General features: G+C 39.3%; 2 protein-coding genes and 1 long non-coding RNA gene across 15 annotated transcripts in view; 1 reads left to right on the top strand and 2 right to left on the bottom strand.

Annotated features, from left to right (window-relative positions):
* Positions 1–1642: 1642 nt before the first annotated feature.
* On the bottom strand, positions 1643–5008 carry LOC129047478 (uncharacterized). 2 transcript variants are annotated; one of them, XR_008509187.2, is made up of 2 exons: positions 4339–5008; positions 1643–1798 (listed from the first exon to the last, which is right to left on the bottom strand). It is a non-coding gene; the product is annotated as an uncharacterized LOC129047478 (long non-coding RNA). The 2 variants fall into 2 exon arrangements; XR_010141232.1 differs by having other exon boundaries at positions 4605–5008.
* RBM12B (RNA binding motif protein 12B) lies at positions 5001–14576 on the top strand. 12 transcript variants are annotated; one of them, XM_063726723.1, is made up of 5 exons: positions 5054–5183; positions 5368–5435; positions 7302–7597; positions 8708–8756; positions 9628–13294. In XM_063726723.1, the coding sequence occupies exon 5, from the start codon at positions 9656–9658 to the stop codon at positions 12659–12661; it is 3006 nt and encodes a 1001-aa protein (XP_063582793.1). In that variant the 5' UTR covers positions 5054–5183; positions 5368–5435; positions 7302–7597; positions 8708–8756; positions 9628–9655; the 3' UTR covers positions 12662–13294. The 12 variants fall into 12 exon arrangements, with proteins under 12 accessions (XP_054374636.2, XP_009242217.2, XP_054374641.2 ...); XM_009243942.4 differs by lacking the exon at positions 7302–7597 and having other exon boundaries at positions 5013–5183; positions 9628–14576; XM_054518665.2 differs by lacking the exons at positions 5368–5435; positions 7302–7597 and adding an exon at positions 8533–8617 and having other exon boundaries at positions 5043–5183.
* A 1273-nt stretch (positions 14577–15849) lies between these two features.
* Positions 15850–22141, bottom strand: part of CIBAR1 (CBY1 interacting BAR domain containing 1) — a 29976-nt gene continuing 23684 nt past the window's right edge. The window contains exons 7-8 of the mRNA XM_054518668.2: positions 19513–19632; positions 15850–17822 (exon numbers count right to left, since the gene is read on the bottom strand). Of these exons, the coding sequence (XP_054374643.1) occupies positions 17730–17822; positions 19513–19632 (213 nt within the window). The 3' untranslated portion in view covers positions 15850–17729. The remainder of the gene's footprint in view (positions 17823–19512; positions 19633–22141) is intronic.

Raw genomic sequence — 22141 nt, 5'->3', positions numbered from 1 at the left:
GAGGACTTAGCAAGGTTCTTGACTCATAGTCAATGACGCTTAATAAATGCTAGATTTACTCAGAATTCATGCTTGAAGAAATGCAGGCAGACCTGTTATCCTAAACTAGGGTTTTTAATGACCACGACAAGCAAGCATGCAGCTTACTGCTTGAAAGGGTCTTGCCTCACCCAAGCTGGAGTGCAGTGGCCTCTGAAGCTTACTACAGCCTCAAACTTCTGGGCTCAAGTGATCCTCAGCCTCCCAATGGTCTTTGTAGACTGCCTGATGGAGTCTCATGGCACAAGAAGATTAAAACAATGCTCCAATTTTAATAAATTTTTGCAATCCAAAAAAAATAAAAAATAAAAAAAATAAATGCTAGATTTGTTACCTACACAACAGGTGGATTTGTTAGCTTGGAAGGTGACAGTCCAATGATAACAACCAAAGTAGATTTAACAAGGGGATTTCATTACTTGCAGCAAGTAAGGAGGACACTGGGGAAAGTTCCTAAAGCAGTGCTTCTCTGAGCAACAGTGAAAACAGTGCTTTTATTGGGCTGGTTAGCTCAGTCATTGTATGTACAGGTGGAGTAAAGGCAGCGAAGACACAATTGCTGATCATGCTTCTATATACGTTGCATGTATAGAAAATGGTGAACTAGTTTACAGTCCCACCAACAGTGTAAAAGTGTTCCTATTTCTCCACATCCTCTCCAGCACTTGTTTCTTGACTTTTTAATGATTGCCATTCTAACTGGTGTGAGATGGTATCTCATTGTGGTTTTGATTTGCATTTCTCTGATGGCCAGTGATGGTGAGCATTTTTTCATGTTTTTTGGCTGCATAAATGTCTTCTTTTGAGAAGTGTCTGTTCATGGCCTTTGCCCACTTTTTGACAGGGTTGTTTGTTTTTTTCTTGTAAATTTGTTTGAGTTCATTGTAGATTCTGGATATTAGCCCTTTGTCAGATGAGTAGGTTGCGAAAATTTTCTCCCATTTTGTAGGTTACCTGTTCACTCTGATGGTAGTTTCTTTTGCTGTGCAGAAGCTCTGTAAACTAGTTCAACCATTGTGGAAGTCAGTGTGGTGATTCCTCAGGGATCTAGAACTAGAAATACCATTTGACCCAGCCATCCCATTACTGGGTATACACCCAAAGTACTATAAATCATGCTGCTGTAAAGACACATGCACACGTATGTTTATTGCGGCTCTATTCACAATAGCAAAGACTTGGAACCAACCCAAATGTCCAACAATGATAGACTGGATTAAGAAAATGTGGCACATATACACCATGGAATACTATGCAGCCATAAAAAATGATGAGTTCATGTCCTTTGTAGGGACATGGATGCAATTGGAAATCATCATTCTCAGTAAACTATCGCAAGAACAAAAAACCAAACACTGCATATTCTCACTCATAGGTGGGAACTGAACAATGAGAACACATGGACACAGGAAGGGAAACATCACACTCTGGGGACTGTTGTGGGGTGGGGGGAGGAGGGGAAGGATAGCATTAGGAGATATACCTAATGTTAAATGACGAGTTAATGGGTGCAGCACACCAGCATGGCACATGTATACATATGTAACTAACCTGCACATTGTGCACATGTACCCTAAAATTTAAAGTATAATAATAATAATAATTAAAAAAAAGAAAATGGTGAATAAGCTCTTCCCTGGGCGGGGATTTTAGCAGGATTGTAAGGGGAGTTCACCAAAGTTCATCTTCACTCAGGCATTTCTGGATCCAAACATTTTGGTTTTCGTTTTTCTGGGCTGGGCTTCTTCCTAGAACTTTTCTGAAACAACAAGAATGCAAGGTGCAACAGTTACAAGTGGGTACTTTTTCACAGTGCATACCCAAAACCCAAGACCTTGGGTTACAAATTGACTGGAAGTCAAGGTATGGAGGCTCTCAGAGTAGAAATCAAGGCATCAGTTGAGAAGATAAAGGTCCCAGGAGCTGAGAAGATTAAGGAACTCCAAGACCAAGTGATAAAAGGCTCTTCGTGTGGATGCTGAAGACCTAGGAAGGGCAACTGAAAACTCTCTGACACCAAAATTGTCCAAGAAGGGTAGGTGGCAGTGCAGTGTGGCAAAACACCTGGAAGGCTAATTATCCAAGCAGAGTCACAGAATGGCCACAGCTCAGTGTGGCCACCATGTTTAGGGGCTAGTCTTCTCTTTTTCCATTCAAGAAACTTCATTTTCTCTCGATTCCCCAAAATGATTAGGTTTTCATGCTGACACACCAAAGGCACAAGAAACTGTTCAATAACCAGAATATCACGTGATTATGCTCAAATTACCTTGATCAGAATTTTCTTGTTCTGATTATAATGGTATGATCATCTAAGAAAGGCAAGCGGCAGACTAGAAAAGACATTCAGGCCGGGCGTGGTGGCTCATGCCTATAATCCCAGCATTTTGGGAGACAGAGGTGGGTGGATCATTGAGGCCAGAAGTTCAAGACCAGCCTGGGTAACATGGCGAAACCTGGTCTCTACTGAAAATACAGAAAAAAATTAGCCAGGCATGGTGGCATATGCCTGTAATCCCAGCTACTCAGGAGGCTGAGGCACGAGAATCCTTTGAACCCAGGAGGCAGAGGTTGCAGTGAGCCAGGATTGTACCACTGTACTCCAGCCTGGGTGACAGAGTGAGACTCTGTCTCAAAAAAACCCAAAATGGAGAGACATTCAATATAGTGTCCTCGCTGGAGAAAGTGTGTGTGAATAGAAGGAGGATGGTCAGCCCAGAACAACGAAGGAGGCCATGGGAGGCTGGAAATGCCTGGCAGAGCTTGCTCAGGGGACAGAGTCTGACCTGAGCACACTTGGCCAGGTGAGTCCTAGAGTAAGTGGTCATTAAATGATGACTGTTATTTTTGTTAAGATGAGTGAGGATGTCTCCAGGGAGCCTTAACTGAGAACCACCTTTTGAGATTAGGTAACTCATGTTTTTAGAGTATTGCTTCTGTATTCTTGTTTAAAGGAGTCTGCTTCCGAGGACAGAGTCCTCTTTCTGTGCAATACAGAGTAATGGCTTCTGCAGGCAAACAAGCAGCGTTCAATTTTGCCTGGCTTTTGTAATCCTCTATGCCTCAGTTTCCCTTATCTGTAAAATACGAATAATAATAGTACCTACCTCCAAAAGTAGTTGTAAGAATAAATTGAGATAATGCATACGTCCTGGCACATAATAAACTCTCAATAAATGTTAACTTTTTTTTTTTTTTTTTTTTTGAGACGGAGCTTTGCTCTTGTCGCCCAGGCTGGCGTGCAGTGGCACGATCTCAGCTCACTGCAACCTCCTCCTCCCAGGTTTAAGCGATTCCTCTGCCTCAGCCTCCTGAGTAGCTGGGATTATAGGTGTCCGCCACCAAACCCAACTAATTTTTGTAATTTTAGTAGAGACAGGGTTTCACCATGTTGGCCAGGCTGGTCTTAACTCCTGAACTCAGGGGATTCGACCGCCTCGGCCTCCCAAAATGCTAGGATTACAGGCGTGAGTCACCATGCCCGGCCAATAAACCTTAACTTTTAAGGTCCTGTTCCTGAGACTGCAAGGCCAGGACCCAACTATGGATTATCAAGGTAAATGATATCTAGTCAATGAGCCTACCTCCTCAGAGTGACATCCTCTGCTTCTGTATAGATCACCTTGACATTTCAAACAAGTCACAAATACCTATAATAGTCTCACTTATTTACATATGTCTGAGACATACATATTTACTGAATGTTTCCCACAACCCTAAGAGGTAGGTACTAGTAGTATCCCCATTTTACAGATGAAGAAACTGAGGCACAGAAGGGCTAAACAATTTGTCCAGTGAGTAAAAGATGGCTCTGATTTGTGTTAACTATCTTTTTATTTACTTATTAAACTACCTCTTCTTTCTTATAATCATATCATTAAAGAATGGGTATTTTGCAGTGAGAAAGGGACCCACAACTCATTTTTTCTGTCATCTGTACAATGTTTTTAAAATGTACTTTCTGCTTAATGAGCTTTGACTCCATCCACAAATACATCAGTAGCTATACAACGTGGTGGGAAACTTTGTTATTTGCAAATGATAAAACCAAACACAAGGTTGTTCACCAGCTATTATGTAGCAGGCATCACAGAGTATACCTGTAATAGTGCTTTTTCATTACTGAAATTTCAGTACTGGCTCATCTGTTCTCTTGTTTCAAAAATCCAGAAGATGGGAACAAATTTATAAAGACACTTCACAAGGTTATTTATATCTATAAAACCGACTAAGCATGCATTTATTAAGCCCCCAGGTGTTGGGATTGTACTTGGCGAACATCTAAGGCAGTAAAATTACCTTTTCTGTGGTATTCTAGGGTCTACAGGAGCTTTTTTATTTTTATGTTTTGAGATGGAGTTTCACTCTTTTGACCAGGCTGGAGTGCAGCGGTGCGATCTCGGCTCACTACAGCCTCCATCTCTCGGGTTCAAGCGATTCTCCTGCCTCAGCCTCCCGGGTAGCTGGGATTACAGGCGCCCGCCACCATGCCAGGCTAATTTTTTTGTATTTTTAGTAGAGACGGGGGTTTCGCCCTTTGGGCGGGCTGGTCTCGAACTACTGACCTCAAGTGATTCGCCCGCTTCGGCCTCCCAAAGTGCTGGGATTACAGACGTGAGCCACCGCGCCCGGCCACAGGAGCTTTTTAGAAGATGCTTTACGCCACACAGTAATGCAACACTGAAAAGACAAGTCGCCTTTTCTCTGCTTTTGCATCTCTTTCCTTAACTTCTGGAAATCTTGAAAGTTTGTCCCCCGTACTTCGACAGTTGTCTACCGAAGATTCTCAGCACATCTACCGGCTGAGCCCTGAATGCGTCGCCGAATTTCTCCCGTTGAAAGTCGAGGTCCCTGGGCAGGGCAGAATCTGGGCATGCGCAGAAGCTCAGCCAACCCCAGGGCTCCGCCTCCCCTCCTCTAGCAAGGGGAAACGGGTGAGCGGCAGCGCGCGTGCGCAAGCGTGGTGGTGGGTTACGCCTGGAGAGCGCATGGGCAGACAAACCGTACGTCCGTTTGTCCGGACCGGAGGGGCAGTGGGCGCCATCTTCTTCTAGGCTCACTGAGGGTCTACTTGTTTTGGGGAGGCTGCTGCGACGAGGAGTTCCCTCAGCCTCCGGCCTTGTGTGTCCGACTCGGCAGCAGTGGTGTGTGTTTATTGCCAAGTGCGAAACAGTTCCCCTCGGGGCGCCGGGGGTGGGGAGGGCTGGGCGACCAAGCCGGAAGAACGGCGAAAGGCGGGACCGGCTGCCGCGCCAGTATCTAGCGTAGCTCCTGCCGTTAGGGCATCCTCTTTTCTTGCTAAAACACCGACTCTCCCTTTCCCGTCAGCTTCCATGTGGTGGTGTATGTGCGCTTCCCAGGGATTTTGAGAGTGAAGATCTCGAAGGATTTCATAGGTATTTTTTTTTTCTTTGCTATGTCATCGTAGTCGGTGGTGGCAGAAAAGCGCTGCAGGCCCGGCTCGTTAGGCTTGAGAAGGGCAAGTGTTTTCAGTTAGATTTGGGGGCAGTTCACCCTCTGGCGAGTTAGGGTGGAATGTTTGCCCTTGAGACGGCGTAACGGAAAGGCACAGAGGTTGGGCGGTCCAGGTTAATTTGAAGGCTGATTTTGGCTGAAAGTCTGGCGACAACATCGGATCCTACGTAGCAACTTTGGCCTGGCGCGAAAGAAGGAAGCTCTGACCCCTGGGAGTTGTGGACAAAGGCTTTGGGCTGTAGAATCGATGCCTTCGGATGATTCCCGTTTGAGGATGTTGGGAGAAATCCTGTGCCATGTGGATTCGTCTTCATTTACAGTTCTTAGGGACTGTGGCTCTCATTGGTCATTCCTTTGGTTTTTATTTTAAACATCTACATTATAAAAGTTGGATCATCGTAAAGAATAATTATGGGTTGGTGTAGATTATTTTCTGCAGGGGAAACTCACGTTTAGAGTGTGAATATGCTACATCATGACTTTGGGCTTTACGAAGTAGTCGCAGAGTTAAAATTCTGACCCTCACCATATCTGGAAAATGACTTTTTCTTCGCTAGTTAAAAATCAAATGGATCTGATGAGATATTACTTATTCAAATTCTGCCTCCCTCCCGTTTCCCTCTCCGTATCCCCTTAAGTCTTGATTAGAAGATGCACATTATATATTGTTTAGTTATAATGGTGATTAAGTGGGATGAATCGTTGGATAAAAATAGTTATTTAAAATGCGCTTTTAATTTCACTGACTTACTCTTAAGTGACCTTTTAGGGACCCACTCTTCTTTTCATAAAAATTTTAACAGATTATTGTCTTCAAATGAACACAAAGGCACAAAAGTACTTTTTGCATTCATAACTAGAAAACGCAAAATTTTAATTGCAGACTACTTGAAGGTAATTTTCGTGTTTTGCTTTTGTGTAATTTAGTGTGTTGAGTTGAATTTCTGGAGAATTTGCTTAGGGAAATATAGCATGTTGGAACCACAGAAGTGCCCATTTTGAGAGCTGGTCCCTTACAGTTGGTCTCCAAGGTGTGTTATTGTAGAGGCATAAATGGTTCATTACCCTACTGTCTCAAGGGCAGAGAAGTTTAAGCATTAGTTTTGTTTAACTGTGGCAAATGAGAATAAACTTCTTAAATAGTCTGCTTGAATTGGAATTCATGAGATTTGTGCTAATGAAACTACTTAGTTAAAAGATAGTTTTTAAGTGAGGTAGGATAAATTACTAGAGTTTTTTTGAATTTGAGATATAATTATTCCTTGAAACGTCTCTAATTTCTCTTGTAGATGAATTTATGTTCCCAGGGTAAATCCCTTTAAAATTTTTTTAAAAGCTTAGGAGAGACAAGAATATGTATAGCTTATGGTGCTTTCTAAAATATCTTAAAAGTAAAAGAGTAGCTAAGCCAATTTGCATAGGAGGGAGTCTTGGGACTTTAATATGGATAAAGTATTCCAGAAGCCATTTGTAATTTTTGTTGAAGTGTTACTATGGATATTGGTTTGTTGAAGAAAATAGGCTTTTTTTCTTTTTTTGTTACTGTGCAAATACTTTTAATAGCAAACCTGATTAATATTTTTCAGTTGTAGAATGCGTGAAGTAATTTGATGTCTTTGCTAGTTTAGCTTCTAGTTAATCTACGTACCCTTTTTAAAGGAAAACAGACCTCAGTGAATATATCTTCAGACCCCCACTTTGGGGAACAGTGGTACTTAAGTGTAAGTACTGGATTCTGGATTAATGCAACGTTTATTTGTACATTAAAAACGTGTAAATTACTCCAGGCGCAGTGGCTCATACCTGTAAATCCTAGCACTGTGGGAGGCTGAGGCGAGCTGATTGCTTGAACCCATGAGTTCCGTACCAGCCTGGGCAACATGGTGAAACCCTGGCTCTACAAAAAATACAAAAAGTAGCCGGGTGTGGTGGTGCGCACCTGTAGTCCCAGCTACTTGGGAGGCTGAGGTGGGAGGATTGCCTGAGCCTGGGTAAGTCGAGGCTGTAGTGAGCCAAGATAGCACCAGTGCACTCCAGCCTGGGTAGCAGAGCAAGAGAGACCCTGTCTCCCCCACCAAAAAAAGTGAGTGTAAATTATAATTATTTACTTGGCAAGTCTTCATGAAATAGTTTGGGTATCCCTGAAAGTATTAAACGCAAACTTCTTCAAAAAAAATCCATTGAGATTTTTCAGTAAACGGGTAATCCCAGTATTCCAAGTTAATTTTTAATTTTACTTTTCTACATCATCATTTGGGTTTTCTTAGTAGAGTGCAGAATAGTTGTTTGAAATGGAAATCTGCTATTGGCATTATTAATAAGATAAATAGCATTTTCTGTTTGGCTTGAGATGAATTTTAACAGTTACTATTTTTGCAATAGAAGGAGTGGTATTGAGATTTTTAACTTTAGGGATATTGTAGTATTTGCCTTAATTATACTGGCTTCATGAAATTTGGTTCTGTGCTTGGATGTATGAGCTGTTTATGTAGACCTTTAAATTGTATCCAAACAGTAGCCCATAGGTTTGGATTTATTGTTTTAAAAATTGATTTTTGAATTTCAGGCTTTGCTGTTTTATTCATTTATTGTGTAATTTTGAATGGTTGCCTTAATTTGAGTTGGTTTTATGTTTTGAAAGGGAGGAGAACAGCATGAGAGTTGGATATAAATATGTACTAGATTTTTGGATTTTCATGTGGCAAAATGATTGAAGGTCTTTTTTTTTTTTTTTTTTTTGAACTTTGGGTATTGAGATTTTACTTGTAGAACAGTTTTTTGAAGTAGATGTAAAACTTGTGTACAGCAAAATGTATAGACCCTAAGGATAGAATTCAGTAAACCTTGATAAATTTATACACCCATGTAACTACTGCTGCATTCAAAATATATAACATTTCCGTCACTCCTTTCTTCATGCTACTTCCAATCAAGGAGCAATTGTTAAATTTTTGGCAAGTTTCAAATTTTTAAATAATTTTTATATGTCTATTTGGATAGTGTATCTCCTTTTTGCAGAAGGATGATTAATTTCCCCTTGGAACAAAAGACCATTTTGTAACACCTGTAATTGTGGTTCCTTATTCTGCTTCACTTTTGATAGGTAATTCTGAAATGGATATCCTAATCTGGCGTTGGTTTAAGATAAATTACAGGGTTCAAGGATTAATTATATTTCATTTTCTTTCCACAGTTAAGTTGCTTTTACAGAATTAACAGGTCTCCAAGAAATTTTAAAAAAGGTAAGATATCCAGAGTTTAAGGCTTTTTACAGAGGCTTGACAAAAAACATGTGAAGTAGAATAGTAAATCTAGGTATCCATGGCTTCTGTTCTTTTTTTCTAAAGACAGGGCCTCACTCTGTCCTCCAGGCTGGAGTGCAATCGCACAGTTGCAGCCCACTGTATCCTGAAAATTTCAAATTGGGCTCAGGCAGTCTTCCTGCCTCAGCCTCCTGAGTAGCTGGGACTACAGGTGCATGCCACCATGCCCAGCTAATTTTTTCTTTTTAGAGACAGGCTCTCGCTCTGTTGCCAAGGCTGGTCTTGAACTCCTGGCCTCAAGCGATCCTCTTGCCTTGGCCTTCCAAAGCCTGGAATTACAGGCATGAGCCATCATGCTGGCCCTGGCTTTTGTTCTCTGTGTCTGGCTAGTGGTAGGCAATTTATTATCATGAGCAGAAATTATATACTAACCATAGATGACTTTTCTAAATATGTAAAATTCATTGCAGTTGATAAAATAATCTACAAAGCTCTCATGTTTCAGTAGAAGATAAGATTCTAAATGAGTCTGAAAATAGTTTGGTCTTCTTGTGAAGCAGCATTTGGCAGACTTAACAAAGGAAGATTTGATATTTTTGATGTTCCTATTGTATAGAATAGGTGATACGAAATGTTTCTTCAAGGTAGTTGGTTTATTTGTATTTTTAGATGGGAGAAAGTTTATCCCTTGTTTTCTTTAATAATTAGATATAATCAGTATTTTTGTGAACTTGTATCTTTTCATTTATAAATGTTGAAGGAAGCAGGAACCAGGTAATTATTAAGCTTAGTTTGGGCTAAGGTACTTCAAAAATAAGACTTGCTATTATGTGTACCTTTTTGTCTGCAGGTCATTATTGCTGTGGTTTGAGCTCAGCATGGCTGTAGTCATCCGTTTACTGGGGCTTCCTTTTATTGCGGGGCCTGTGGATATTCGTCACTTCTTCACGGGATTGACTATTCCTGATGGAGGAGTGCATATAATTGGAGGGGAAATTGGGGAGGCTTTTATTATTTTTGCAACAGATGAAGACGCAAGACGTGCCATAAGTCGTTCAGGAGGGTTTATCAAGGATTCATCTGTAGAGCTCTTTCTTAGTAGCAAGGCAGAAATGCAGAAGACTATAGAAATGAAAAGAACTGATCGTGTAGGAAGAGGGCGTCCAGGATCTGGGACATCAGGGGTTGGCAGCCTGTCTAATATTATTGAGTCTGTTAAGGAAGAAGCAAGTAATTCTGGATATGGCTCTTCAATTAATCAAGATGCTGGGTTTCATAGTAATGGTACAGGACATGGTAATTTAAGGCCAAGAAAGACGAGGCCATTGAAGGCTGAGAATCCTTACTTGTTTCTACGAGGTTTGCCTTACCTAGTAAATGAAGATGATGTACGTGTCTTTTTCTCTGGTTTGTGCGTGGATGGAGTAATTTTCTTAAAACATCACGATGGCCGAAATAATGGCGATGCCATAGTAAAATTTGCTTCATGTGTTGATGCTTCAGGAGGTCTTAAATGTCATAGAAGTTTTATGGGTTCAAGATTTATAGAAGTAATGCAAGGATCAGAACAACAGTGGATTGAGTTTGGTGGTAATGCAGTTAAGGAGGGTGACGTTCTTAGGAGATCTGAAGAACATTCTCCACCAAGAGGAATTAATGATAGACATTTTCGAAAACGATCTCATTCAAAATCTCCCAGAAGAACACGTTCTCGTTCCCCTCTTGGATTTTATGTTCACTTAAAAAATCTGTCCCTCAGTATTGACGAAAGAGATTTAAGAAATTTCTTTAGAGGTACTGATCTGACTGATGAACAGATTAGGTTTTTATATAAAGATGAAAATAGAACAAGATATGCCTTTGTGATGTTCAAGACTCTGAAAGACTATAATACTGCTCTGAGTTTACATAAGACTGTTTTGCAATATCGTCCAGTTCATATTGATCCAATTTCTAGAAAACAAATGCTGAAGTTCATTGCACGTTATGAAAAGAAGAGATCAGGGTCACCAGAGAGAGATAGGCCGGGACATGTTTCACAAAAATACTCTCAAGAAGGTAACTCTGGCCAGAAGCTGTGCATCTATATAAGAAATTTTCCATTTGATGTTACAAAAGTTGAAGTGCAGAAGTTCTTTGCAGACTTTCTTCTTGCTGAGGATGACATTTACTTGCTTTATGATGACAAAGGTGTTGGTCTGGGAGAAGCATTAGTGAAATTTAAATCAGAAGAACAGGCCATGAAAGCTGAACGTTTAAACCGACGAAGATTCTTAGGGACAGAGGTATTATTAAGACTTATATCTGAGGCACAAATGCAGGAGTTTGGTGTAAATTTTTCCTTGATGTCCAGTGAAAAAATGCAAGCTCGCTCACAGTCACGTGAGCGAGGTGACCATTCCCAGTTATTTGACTCAAAAGACCCACCAGTATACTCAGTTGGTGCTTTTGAAAACTTTAAACATCACATAGAGGACTTGAGGCAACTGGATAACTTCAAGCATCCCCAGAGGGATTTCCGGCAGCCTGACAGGCACCCTCCAGAAGAGTTCCGGCACTCCTCAGAGGACTTTAGGTTCCCCCCGGAGGACTTCAGGCACTCCCCAGAGGACTTCAGGCGACCTAGGGAGGAAGACTTCAGGCGGCCTTCTGAGGAGGACTTCAGGCGTCCTTGGGAGGAAGATTTCAGGCGCCCTCCAGAGGATGACTTCAGGCACCCTAGGGAGGAGGACTGGAGGAGGCCCCTTGAGGAGGATTGGAGGCGGCCACTGGAGGAGGATTTCAGGCGGTCTCCCACGGAGGACTTCAGGCAGCTCCCCGAGGAGGACTTCAGGCAACCCCCTGAGGAGGACTTCAGGTGGCTCCCAGAGGAAGATTTCAGGCAGCCACCTGAGGAGGACTGGAGACGGCCCCCAGAGGAGGACTTTAGGCGGCCTCTTCAGGGAGAATGGAGGCGACCACCCGAGGATGACTTCAGGCGGCCCCCAGAGGAGGATTTCAGGCATTCCCCTGAGGAGGACTTCAGGCAGTCACCCCAGGAGCATTTCCGTCGGCCACCTCAGGAGCATTTCCGTCGGCCACCACCAGAGCATTTCCGGAGACCACCTCCAGAGCATTTTAGGCGGCCTCCTCCAGAGCACTTCCGGCGGCCACCCCCAGAGCATTTCAGGCGGCCACCCCCAGAGCATTTCAGGCGCCCGCCCCCGGAGCACTTCCGGAGACCGCCCCAGGAGCATTTCAGGCGGCCGCCTCAGGAGCATTTCAGGCGCTCCCGAGAGGAAGATTTCAGGCACCCACCAGATGAAGACTTCAGGGGCCCTCCCGATGAAGACTTTAGGCACCCTCCTGATGAGGACTTCAGGAGCCCCCAGGAGGAAGATTTTAGATGCCCTTCTGATGAGGACTTCAGGCAGCTCCCAGAGGAAGACCTTAGGGAAGCTCCGGAGGAGGACCCTAGACTTCCTGACAATTTTAGACCTCCTGGTGAGGATTTTAGGAGCCCGCCTGATGATTTTAGAAGTCACCGCCCTTTTGTGAATTTTGGTCGCCCAGAAGGTGGCAAGTTTGATTTTGGAAAGCATAATATGGGAAGTTTTCCTGAGGGGAGATTTATGCCTGATCCAAAGATAAATTGTGGTTCAGGTAGAGTAACTCCTATTAAGATAATGAATCTTCCATTTAAAGCTAATGTTAATGAAATTTTAGACTTTTTCCATGGTTACAGAATCATACCTGATTCAGTTTCAATACAGTATAATGAGCAAGGCTTACCTACAGGGGAAGCCATTGTTGCTATGATAAACTATAATGAAGCTATGGCTGCTATTAAAGATCTAAATGATAGGCCAGTTGGGCCCCGAAAAGTTAAGTTAACTTTGCTGTAGAGAGAGAGCATTTCTAAATTCAGTTATCTTCCTTGCAGTATTGATGGAGTAAAATACATTTGTTTTAAAAAAGTGTTGTTTTTTTTTTAAATTATCTAATGAAATATTTTATTTTTGACCTGTGAATAGAACGAATGTAAATAGTAGAATGTGAATCTGGTTTTCTTTTGCTTGCAAATTGCCATTCATTTTTTTTTCTAATTTAAAATTACACATGCTGTTTTTTCTTTGATGGGGAGAAAGAACTAATTCCCTGAGTTCATTCATTTTTGTTGATGTCATGGGTAAGCTTCAAGACTTATTGAAGTAGAGTTGTATTTGGGGAAGATACATTTTATATTCACTTTTTTTTTTCTTTCTGTAGTCTACATCTTTTACTCAAACTGTATAAGGAAATAGTGACCGATTGTTCAGGTTTGGCATTTTCATTGCTACCTGCCTGCAGAATTAATGCCCTCTTCCTTGTCTGAGATATTACTGTGTTAAGTGTCCTGTTAATTATAAATAGTTCAAAATGGACAGACTGTCAACTTGAAATTTACTTATGTAAAAAGCTTAGGTGATTCTTAGGGTTTCCATGTTCATAACTTTACAGAGTTTTATAAAAATAAAATTGCAGCTTAATAGAACTAATTAACTTGTATTTGTATAAAAAGAAAAAAGAATTGCAGCTTGATATTGTGAAGTTTTTCAATAACTTCATTAAACCATATTTATGATGGGAGGGACCAGACATTCTATAGTAATAATGTATAGTGCTGTGTATAATTCCATGGTTTCTTCAACATCTTATCAACCAAGTAAAATTAATACAACATACGCAAAAGATAGTAAAGTAAGAATCTAATTGTAGGTGCAAGGGGACTCAGGCTTATGCTGGGAAGAATCTGACAAATGGTATAGTTTGTTTTTCTAGGAAGAATTTACTGATGAGTCACATAACTTGCATGTAATATTAGGTTCTCATTTTTTAGCTTCAAAACTTTGTGTCCATGCAAAGACTCTATAACTGTTAAGACTTGTGTGGTTGAATTTTGACTTCTTTGATATTCAGCATTTAGTGCATACATTTTGCAACTAGGGAATTTGATTTTCTATACCCATAATAATATTTATGGCTAACATTTATTAGGCACTTACTATGTGCTAGGCACTGTAAGCACTTTACATGCATAATCTCGGTATTCCCTGTGAGTACAGGGTTAATTATTTACCTCTATTTCACAAATCAGATAATGAAGTAGGATGAAGTGGGAGGTTAAGCAACTTGCTTGAAGTCATAGGTAGTAAATCATGGGGCCAATTTTAACCCAGAGAGACCACTGACTCCAGTTCATTCTTTTGCTGCCTCACTTTTTTAAATGTTATTTTTAATTAGGAAGACCATGCTAAAGATACTTTCAAGGATAAGTGATTATTTTCTCACTTCAATTGTTGGTTTAAAATTAGCATAAATAGGTAAAACTAGCATGTTCAAACACTGAGCTCAAACATTAGCATTATTAATAAAAACCGAGTGACTTTAGATGTTTCTTTCTATCCAGGGTTCTCTTGGGATACTCACATTGTATATTACTGGCTTATATTTCAAAATTGTTCATTTTATTCAACATGATTGACTTTGGTTGGCCTTTTATAATTTACATAAAACATAATTTTCCTCAGTTCTGTAATCCAGATTTTCCCCATTGAGTAAATAATACAATTAAATTTACATATGGTAATTTAGACATTTAATAGGATATTGCATATGTAGAATACTTTGTCAGTACTTATTAGTTACTACCTATATGTATTTTTGTGTTACTTTTCAGTGATTTAAAGAAATCTAACAGAAATCTGCTTAAATTTGTTTTAAATAGTGAATATCCTGCTCACTATGGAATGAATAAACAGGTAAATTTGATATGAAAAAGCACCTTAGTATGATTCTTTAAAGTATAAGCTTGTGAGTAGCTAGGATAATGTTAAATTGATTGTTTGGAATATCCAAACCAAGCACAATGAAGAAAGTAGAAAGAAATGATATTTTTAATTGAGCAAAGATTATATAGATGGTTCATTTGGTCACCCATTTTGAATAATATATGGAAAGTTAAAAAATACTTCTCAGATACAAAGGAATAAAGCTAAGATGAAGCTTAACGTAAGGGATTACTTACTGTGGAACTGCATTTCAAACTGGGCTGAGGTGGGATGGTGGTGGTAGATAAGAGGCCAGCTAGAGTAAACATAAGCTTTGTAGTTTTATTATTTTAAGAGTCAGAGTCTTGTTCTGCTGGCCAGGCTGGAGTGCAGTGGTCTGATAATGGTTCACTGTAGCTTCTAACTCCTGGGCTCAAGCTGTCTTCCTGCCTCAGCCTCCTGAGAGCTGGGACTACAGGTGTGTGTCACCTTGTCTGGCCAAATTTTTTATTATTCGTAGAGACAGGGTCTCACTGTGTTGCCCAGGCTGTTCTCAAATTTCTGGCCTCAAGCAGTCCTCCCTCCTTGGTCTCCCAGAATGTGTTGGGATTACAGGTGTGAGCCACTGTGCCCAGCCTTGTATTTTGATTTTTAAATTAATTTATGTGAATATTTCGTTTTACTCTATATCAGGGCTTAATATTTTTAAACTTCATTATAAAAAGTTGATTACAGAAAGTGGTATCTTCTAGTTGGGAGCCATCTTCGCACATCTCTCTCCAACTCTGCCTTTAGTGATATGTCAATAACAAATTGGCCATGGCGGGAGCATTTTACACCATGGAAACTGATAAATGCAGCAAATCAAGGAATTCCCCTCCTGTTGTCCCCTCAGAAAGCCAGCTTCCCAGCACCTCATCAATTTCATATATAAAAAAAGAATAGTAAATTTTCATGTACACATCACTCAGCTTCAGTAATTGTCATCTCATAGCCAGTTTTTCCTCTCCTATCCTCAAGGTATACCAGGTACACTGGAGGTGTATTCTCTAGCCTGATATCCAGTGGCATTTGTCTTAAAGCCAAACATTTTTGTCTAGAAATTATCTAAAAAAATGTAGATCATGTCTCGAAAGTCAATCCCACAACCAAGAGATAGGTAAAAATCATGTTAGGAGTGCATTTCTATTAATTTACTGAGATCACTGTTAAGAGCAGTGATTCTTGATCCATATATCACCTGTTAAGTGGTGACCTTGCTGCCTCTGTTTTTGCAGTAAATATTAGCTGTTGTTTATTGAACTGTATTAGATACTATATGATGTATAATTATGTATGAATTAACTGTCATTTAATTCTGATAATCTGAAATTTCAAATGCCCCGAAAATCACAAACTTTTTGAGTGCCAACATGATGCTCAAAGAAAATGCTCATTGCAGCTTTAAGATTTCAGATTTTTGGGTTAGGAATGTTGAACTGGTATAATGCAAATACTCCAAAATCTGAAGAAATCCAAAGTCTTAAATACTTCTGGTCCCAAGCACTTCAGATAAAGGATACTGAATTTGTATTCCTATTTTGGAGATAAGAGATGGAGACTTACAGGCTGGGTTGGTTGGATTGGTTGCCTGTTTTTTGTTGTTGTTGTAGTGGGAAGCTAGGAATGGTTTTTCACATTTTTTAAGTGTACTTAAGTCTTAAATGGTTACATAGGTAGCTGTATAATAGTCTTGAATTTGCCTCAAACCACGAAGAATAAGAGTATTTTTTTCTATCTGGCCCTTTAAGAAGTTTGCCAACCTAGGACTGGTCTAAATAATGAAAATTTTACATTAATAAAAGTATTTTCATGGATAGTATTCCTTTTGTTCTTAGAATATTTCTTTGAGGTAGGCAGAATGTATGTTTTATTCCAGAATTATTGTTTTACGCAGTTTTAACTTTACAAATAAGGCAAATAATGCTCAAGAGAAGTTGCTATTTAGTAAGCAGCAAAATAATAACTCTGTTGTTTTCCCCCGAAGTACAACCAAATTTAAATACCGAGTGAGGAAGCAGTAAATATCCAATGATATCCTGAGTTTCTTAAGAATATTAATTTAGGGTTTTAAAATGTTTTAAATATTTTACAAAAAAGTACTGAAATAACTTTGTCACTTAGGACTATTCTCAGGAAGGAGTGCTTTGTTAACAGAGCCACGAATGACAAAGTCAAAAGCTTTCTAGAAAGTCTTTATTTTTCTGTTACGAATAATTGCATTTTCTAATTATCCCAAATGATTTTATAAATTCCGTAACTTTTATATGCCTGCCTGGGATCCATGAAATAAAAGTATTCCTTACCAAAAGAGAAGCATCAGATACACTGAAAGGCTCAATGTTTTATATTTTCAGAAATAAAAGTGACTGTATACCCTTTTATTAACTATATGGTAGCTTGGTAAAATTTTTATAGAATTTTTAATGATCTATGGTGTTCTATGATGAGGCAACATTCCACCAAATTAGACTTCCAAAAGTTGCAGTATCATGTATAATTATGACAGTTTTGTTTTAAAACCAGAGTCAGACTGAATGTGGCTTTTTTACAGCTAAAATTTATGCCTTATGTGTATTCATAAAACATTGATATCTTAGTGTCACATTATCTTTACTCTTTGATTATACTCTTCTTGAAAAGTAAATTTACTTATCAAATGATAAAGTTTTAGGGAATGTTAAAAAAAACTTTTTTTCTTAAGGCTTCATGGAATAGAATTACATGTAATCAGAATGACTACATAAGACCCTTTTCTGGTAATGAAAGCATGGAGTCTTAACCAAAAAGCTAAGCAGAATTGTTAGATCTTTTGGTTTCTGTCATAATGTACTGTGGAACTTCAAGTAGATATAGTACATTAATATGAAATACTTTGAAATACACATCTTTAAAAAAAGGCACTTACACAAAAATAATGTAACACTAGGTAGGATGTTGAAATGACTAGTATGCAATATTTTTTAAAGCCTTCATTTTTGGTCAGCATAAGTTTCCTTTAATTATTTTTCTGTTTCCAGTTGGACTTCACTTTGAGGCTTAACATAGCAAAGTGAGTATAAAGTTCTACAATTTAGTCATTGTGGATTTCATGTCATTTATGATGAACATGGAAATGTGTAGTTTACTTAAGAAAATTTTCTTCTTCTGTAACATCTAACTCTTCATCCTCATCATCTTCTGCTTGTTGATCCTTTCTTAGTCGACAAGTGGATACCTGTTAAAAGTTAACACACTTTTTAAAATAAAAATACTAACTTAAAAAAATTTTACATGCTTGGTATATTTTTATGCTATTAAAGAAAAGGGCACACAACAAATATTTCAAAAAAATGTCCATGTCATAATTTTTAGTAGTGAAAATTCCCTATGAATTTTAAGCTCAGAAGCCAGTTTTTTCATTCATCATATTTTTTTGAATAAAAATGTGTAATTAGCCATTTGATTTTAGTTGGATAGCCATCAATACTTCAAAAACATTAAAAGTATAGACTCTATATTATGAATGTTAAAAATAAATTTTGGGTCACAAAAACAGCATTTGAGAATCAAAATGGTGGCAAAAATAGAAGGATATTTCAGCTAGGCAATGGGACAGAAATACTGATGTAAGTAGTGTGATTTAAATGGAATGAGTTGAGAATCTGAATTCACCAGTTTTAAGTTGCCTGACTGCTGCCATGTGGGGCATATTGCTTAAAACTTCTCTGAGGGTGATTATATCTAACCCAGGGGACATTTGGGAATGTCTAGAGACACTGTTGTTTGTCAGTATTGGGGCTGTGTGTTTATGTGTGCTGCTGGCATGTTGTGGGTAGAGGCGGGGGATGCTACTATCTGCTTAATATTATCACAATATACAGGACAGTCAGTATTCCGTCCCCTTTTTCCTCCCTGGTGGGCCCAATTATTTGTCCCAAAGTCAGCAGTACTGAGGTTGAGAAACCCTGGGATAATGCATTCTGAAGTGCTATACAAGTGTTAGCTAAGGTAACATTATTAGTTGTAGTCAAAACTTTATATGGACTATAAAAGTAAATTTATGGAATTTATGTTCAAGGCACTTAATGCCGGAATAATAAAAATATAATTGGGTTGGGGGAGAGATACATACATATAAAACAAAATAAATGCTTACAGGAGAATCAAATGAAAATAGAAAGTATGGTATCAAATTTACCTAAAAGTTGTATCTTGAAAATAGTTTGTTGAATTTTATATTCTGAAGGCTAGATATGAAAAGGGCATAGCTCTCTGGATCAGGGTTTGGCAAGTTGTGGCCCAGCCAGCCTCCTGCTTTTGTAAATAGAATTTTATTAGAACAGTCATCCTGCTTTATGTGTCACTTATAGTTGTTATTTATAGTTGCTGGGGTAGAAACCATATGGCCCACAAAGCCTAAGAACGTTAGTCTCCACATCTTACAGAAAAAGTTTGTCAGCCCCTGCTCTAGATACTGGGAAACTCAGGCTTTCTGGATATAGAAAAAAATGAAATGATTCTGTGTTCAGTAAAAACCCTTTTTTAGTATAATTTGGTATTTAACTTTATAATTTAATGAGATCCACTAAGTTTTGATAGTGAGATTTAAACCTAAGTTGGACTTCAGAATCTGTGCTGTTCATATTATAGCAGATAACACATCTGCATTAGCATTCTTTTGTCTTTTCCACTTCTGCTCTCAAGTGTTATGCTTTAGAGAGTAATGTGTAATTACAGTATAAAAGATAATTAAGAAATAATAGAGCTGCACTTAGTGCAATCTTCTGTCATTTTATAGAAGAGTAGAAATAGGTCCAGGGGAGGATAAGTTACCGAGGTGATATGACTGAGGGGAAACATTTTTAGAACTCAACAATTCCAAAAGCAGCAGCTCAAATTCCTTTAGAGTACGGTTTCTTGCTCACCTGTCCTGTTCCAGATACACACTTAGCTGACAGTGATCTCTGAAGAGGTGACTTTGAATTTGCTCTTACAATATCTAAACGAGATGAATAATCTGGTGCATACAGAGAATTTCGGAAAACCTATTGTAATGATAAAATAGCATTATAAAGTAGATGCTAAACAAAATCAAGACAGTCAAATTAAGTTCCTTAGTTAAGATTTTTTTTTTTTTTTAAAAAACAACTCCCCCCAAATGGACAAAACTCCAATTATTGTAAATGTAAAAGAAAAAACAACAAAAATAAGCTAGAAAGATGAAAGCTAAAAATTCTATTTGAACTATGTAAGATGATGACAGATATTAAACAGTAATTAGTCATGAGACAATCATTTAAATGCTGTTGCCAGGAGAACTGCAAAAGTTGAGACCCTCAAAGAGCATGCAAGCTAGTAGGGAGGCTGCAACTCATACCTTTGAATCTTTTTGTTCTGCATATTCTCAACTCTTACCAATTTAACTCTGCAGTACTGCTATGAAAATTACATAAGAGTAAATTGGAACCACTATAATTTATGGATTCCAACCTTACTAGGATCTGGAATGCCATGACTTGTCAGTTCTCTTTCCTTAAGGCACTATTTCCAAATGTTACCACTCTTAAGCCTTTCTAGCTCCATCTTTTCTACCCTACCCCCACCATTTCTCTATATAGACTAACAGGTAAGGTTATCAGATATGAATCTCTTCAACTTTCCCCCTTTCCCTCAAGCTTTTCGCCCCTCCTTTTCCTTTGCTCTCTTTAAAAATGCCATTCTGATTTATTTCCAATGTGCATTTTTCCTTTAACCAAAACTTCAAACCCAACCAACAAACAAAAGCTTTTGTTGTCCACAGGTTCCCTCTCCTAGAAAACAAGCTCAAGATCAGTCTCTTTTTTTTTTTTTTTTTTAGTTATCTCAAGGTATAACTACTTAAAAAACTTTCTTGAATATTCGACTTCATCTCCATTTTCTTTTTAAAAAAATTTCTTTTCCATTTATTTATCAACAAACTACAATTGAGCTTTTCACCTCCCACTAAAATTGCTCTTGCTCACATCACCAAGGTCTTTTTTTCCTCTTCATCCTCACTGACCCCCTTCCTGAAACTTAAATGCTACTAAACTCTTTCATTGTCCTGGCTTCTCTATTTCTTTACATCTCCTTTTCTACTGCTTATACCTAAATTTTTTTAACGGGTTTCCTTTAGGCCACTTATATATAAAAACAATGCTGCTGCACACAGTGGCTCATGCCTATAATCCTAGCACTTTGGGAGGCCAAGGCAGGAGGATCACTTGAGCCTAGGAGTTTGACACCAGCCTGGGCAACATGGCGAAACCCCATCTCTCCAAACAAAAAAAACAATCAGCCAGCGGTGGTGGTGCATGCTTATAGTCCCAGCTACTTGGGAGGCTGAGGCAGGAGAATCACTTGATCCTGGGAGGCAGAGGTTGCAGTGAGCCAAGATCACGCCACTGCGCTCCATCCTGGGCAACAGAGTGAGACCCTGTCTCAAAAAGTTTCTTTGAAAGATCTTTTCTACACTGTTAATGACTACCCTTCAACTAATCCCCTGACAAGCATACCCTGTGATAGCTGTATTCATGCTCCCAACTATCTCCTGCTCTAGACCAGCACTGTCCAGAGGAACTTTCTGAGATGATGGAAATGCTTGCTGTTCTGTACTGTACAGAAACATAGCCACTGGCCATGTGTGGCTACTAAGCACTTGAAATGTGGTTCATATGGCTGAGGAGCTGAATTTTTAAATGAAACTTTAAATATATATGCCTGATGGCTACTTTACTGAACAGTGTAGCTCTAGATTAGCTATTACAATGAAAGACATTATCTTTTACCTAGAAGACCAAACTATAAGCCTGGGCATTCTCCCTAAATTCTCACCTGACACTTTGGGAGGCCAACGCAGGTGGATCGCTTGAGCCCCAGGAGTTCAAGACCAGCCTGGGCAACGTGGCGAAACTCCATCTCTACAAAAAATATGAAAATTAGCCAGGTATAGTGGGACGTGCCTATAATTCCAGCTACTTGGGAGGCTGAGGTGGGAGGATCACCTACGCTCAGAGGTCAAGGCTGCAGTGAGCTGTGATTGTGCCACTGCACGCCAGCATGGGCAACAGGATGAGACCCTGTCTTAAAAAAAATTTTAGATATATAAAACTTACACATTTCTCACCTGAGGCACTTCTCTTTTATTGACTCTACATATCCTTCATAGCTTACTTTTTATTTAAGGCCAAAATATGTTATTGCTCTCTTTAGACAGGGACCCACTCTGTCACTTAGGCTGAATTGCAGTAGTGCAGTCATAGCTCACTGTAGCCTCGAGCTCCTGGGCTCAAGTGATTCTCCTGCTTCAGCCTCCTGAGTAGCTGGGACCACAGGTGTACTCTGGCTAATTTTTTCATTTTTTGTGCAGACAGTGTCTCGCTATGTTGCCCAGGCTGGTCTCAAACTCCTGGCTGCAAGCAATCCTCCTGCTTCAGCCTCCCGTAATGCTGAGATTACAAGTGTGGGCCACCACGCTTGGCCTCTTTCTCTATTCTAAAACTTTTTGTGGCTCTTGACTGTAAATGCAGAACCTAA

The sequence above is a fragment of the Pongo abelii genome, chromosome 7 (genome assembly GCF_028885655.2).
Source record: "Pongo abelii isolate AG06213 chromosome 7, NHGRI_mPonAbe1-v2.0_pri, whole genome shotgun sequence".
NCBI classification, from domain to species: domain Eukaryota; kingdom Metazoa; phylum Chordata; class Mammalia; order Primates; family Hominidae; genus Pongo; species Pongo abelii.
The sequence above is the reverse complement of the archived record's forward strand: the minus strand, read 5'-3'. Positions and strand labels throughout refer to the sequence as shown.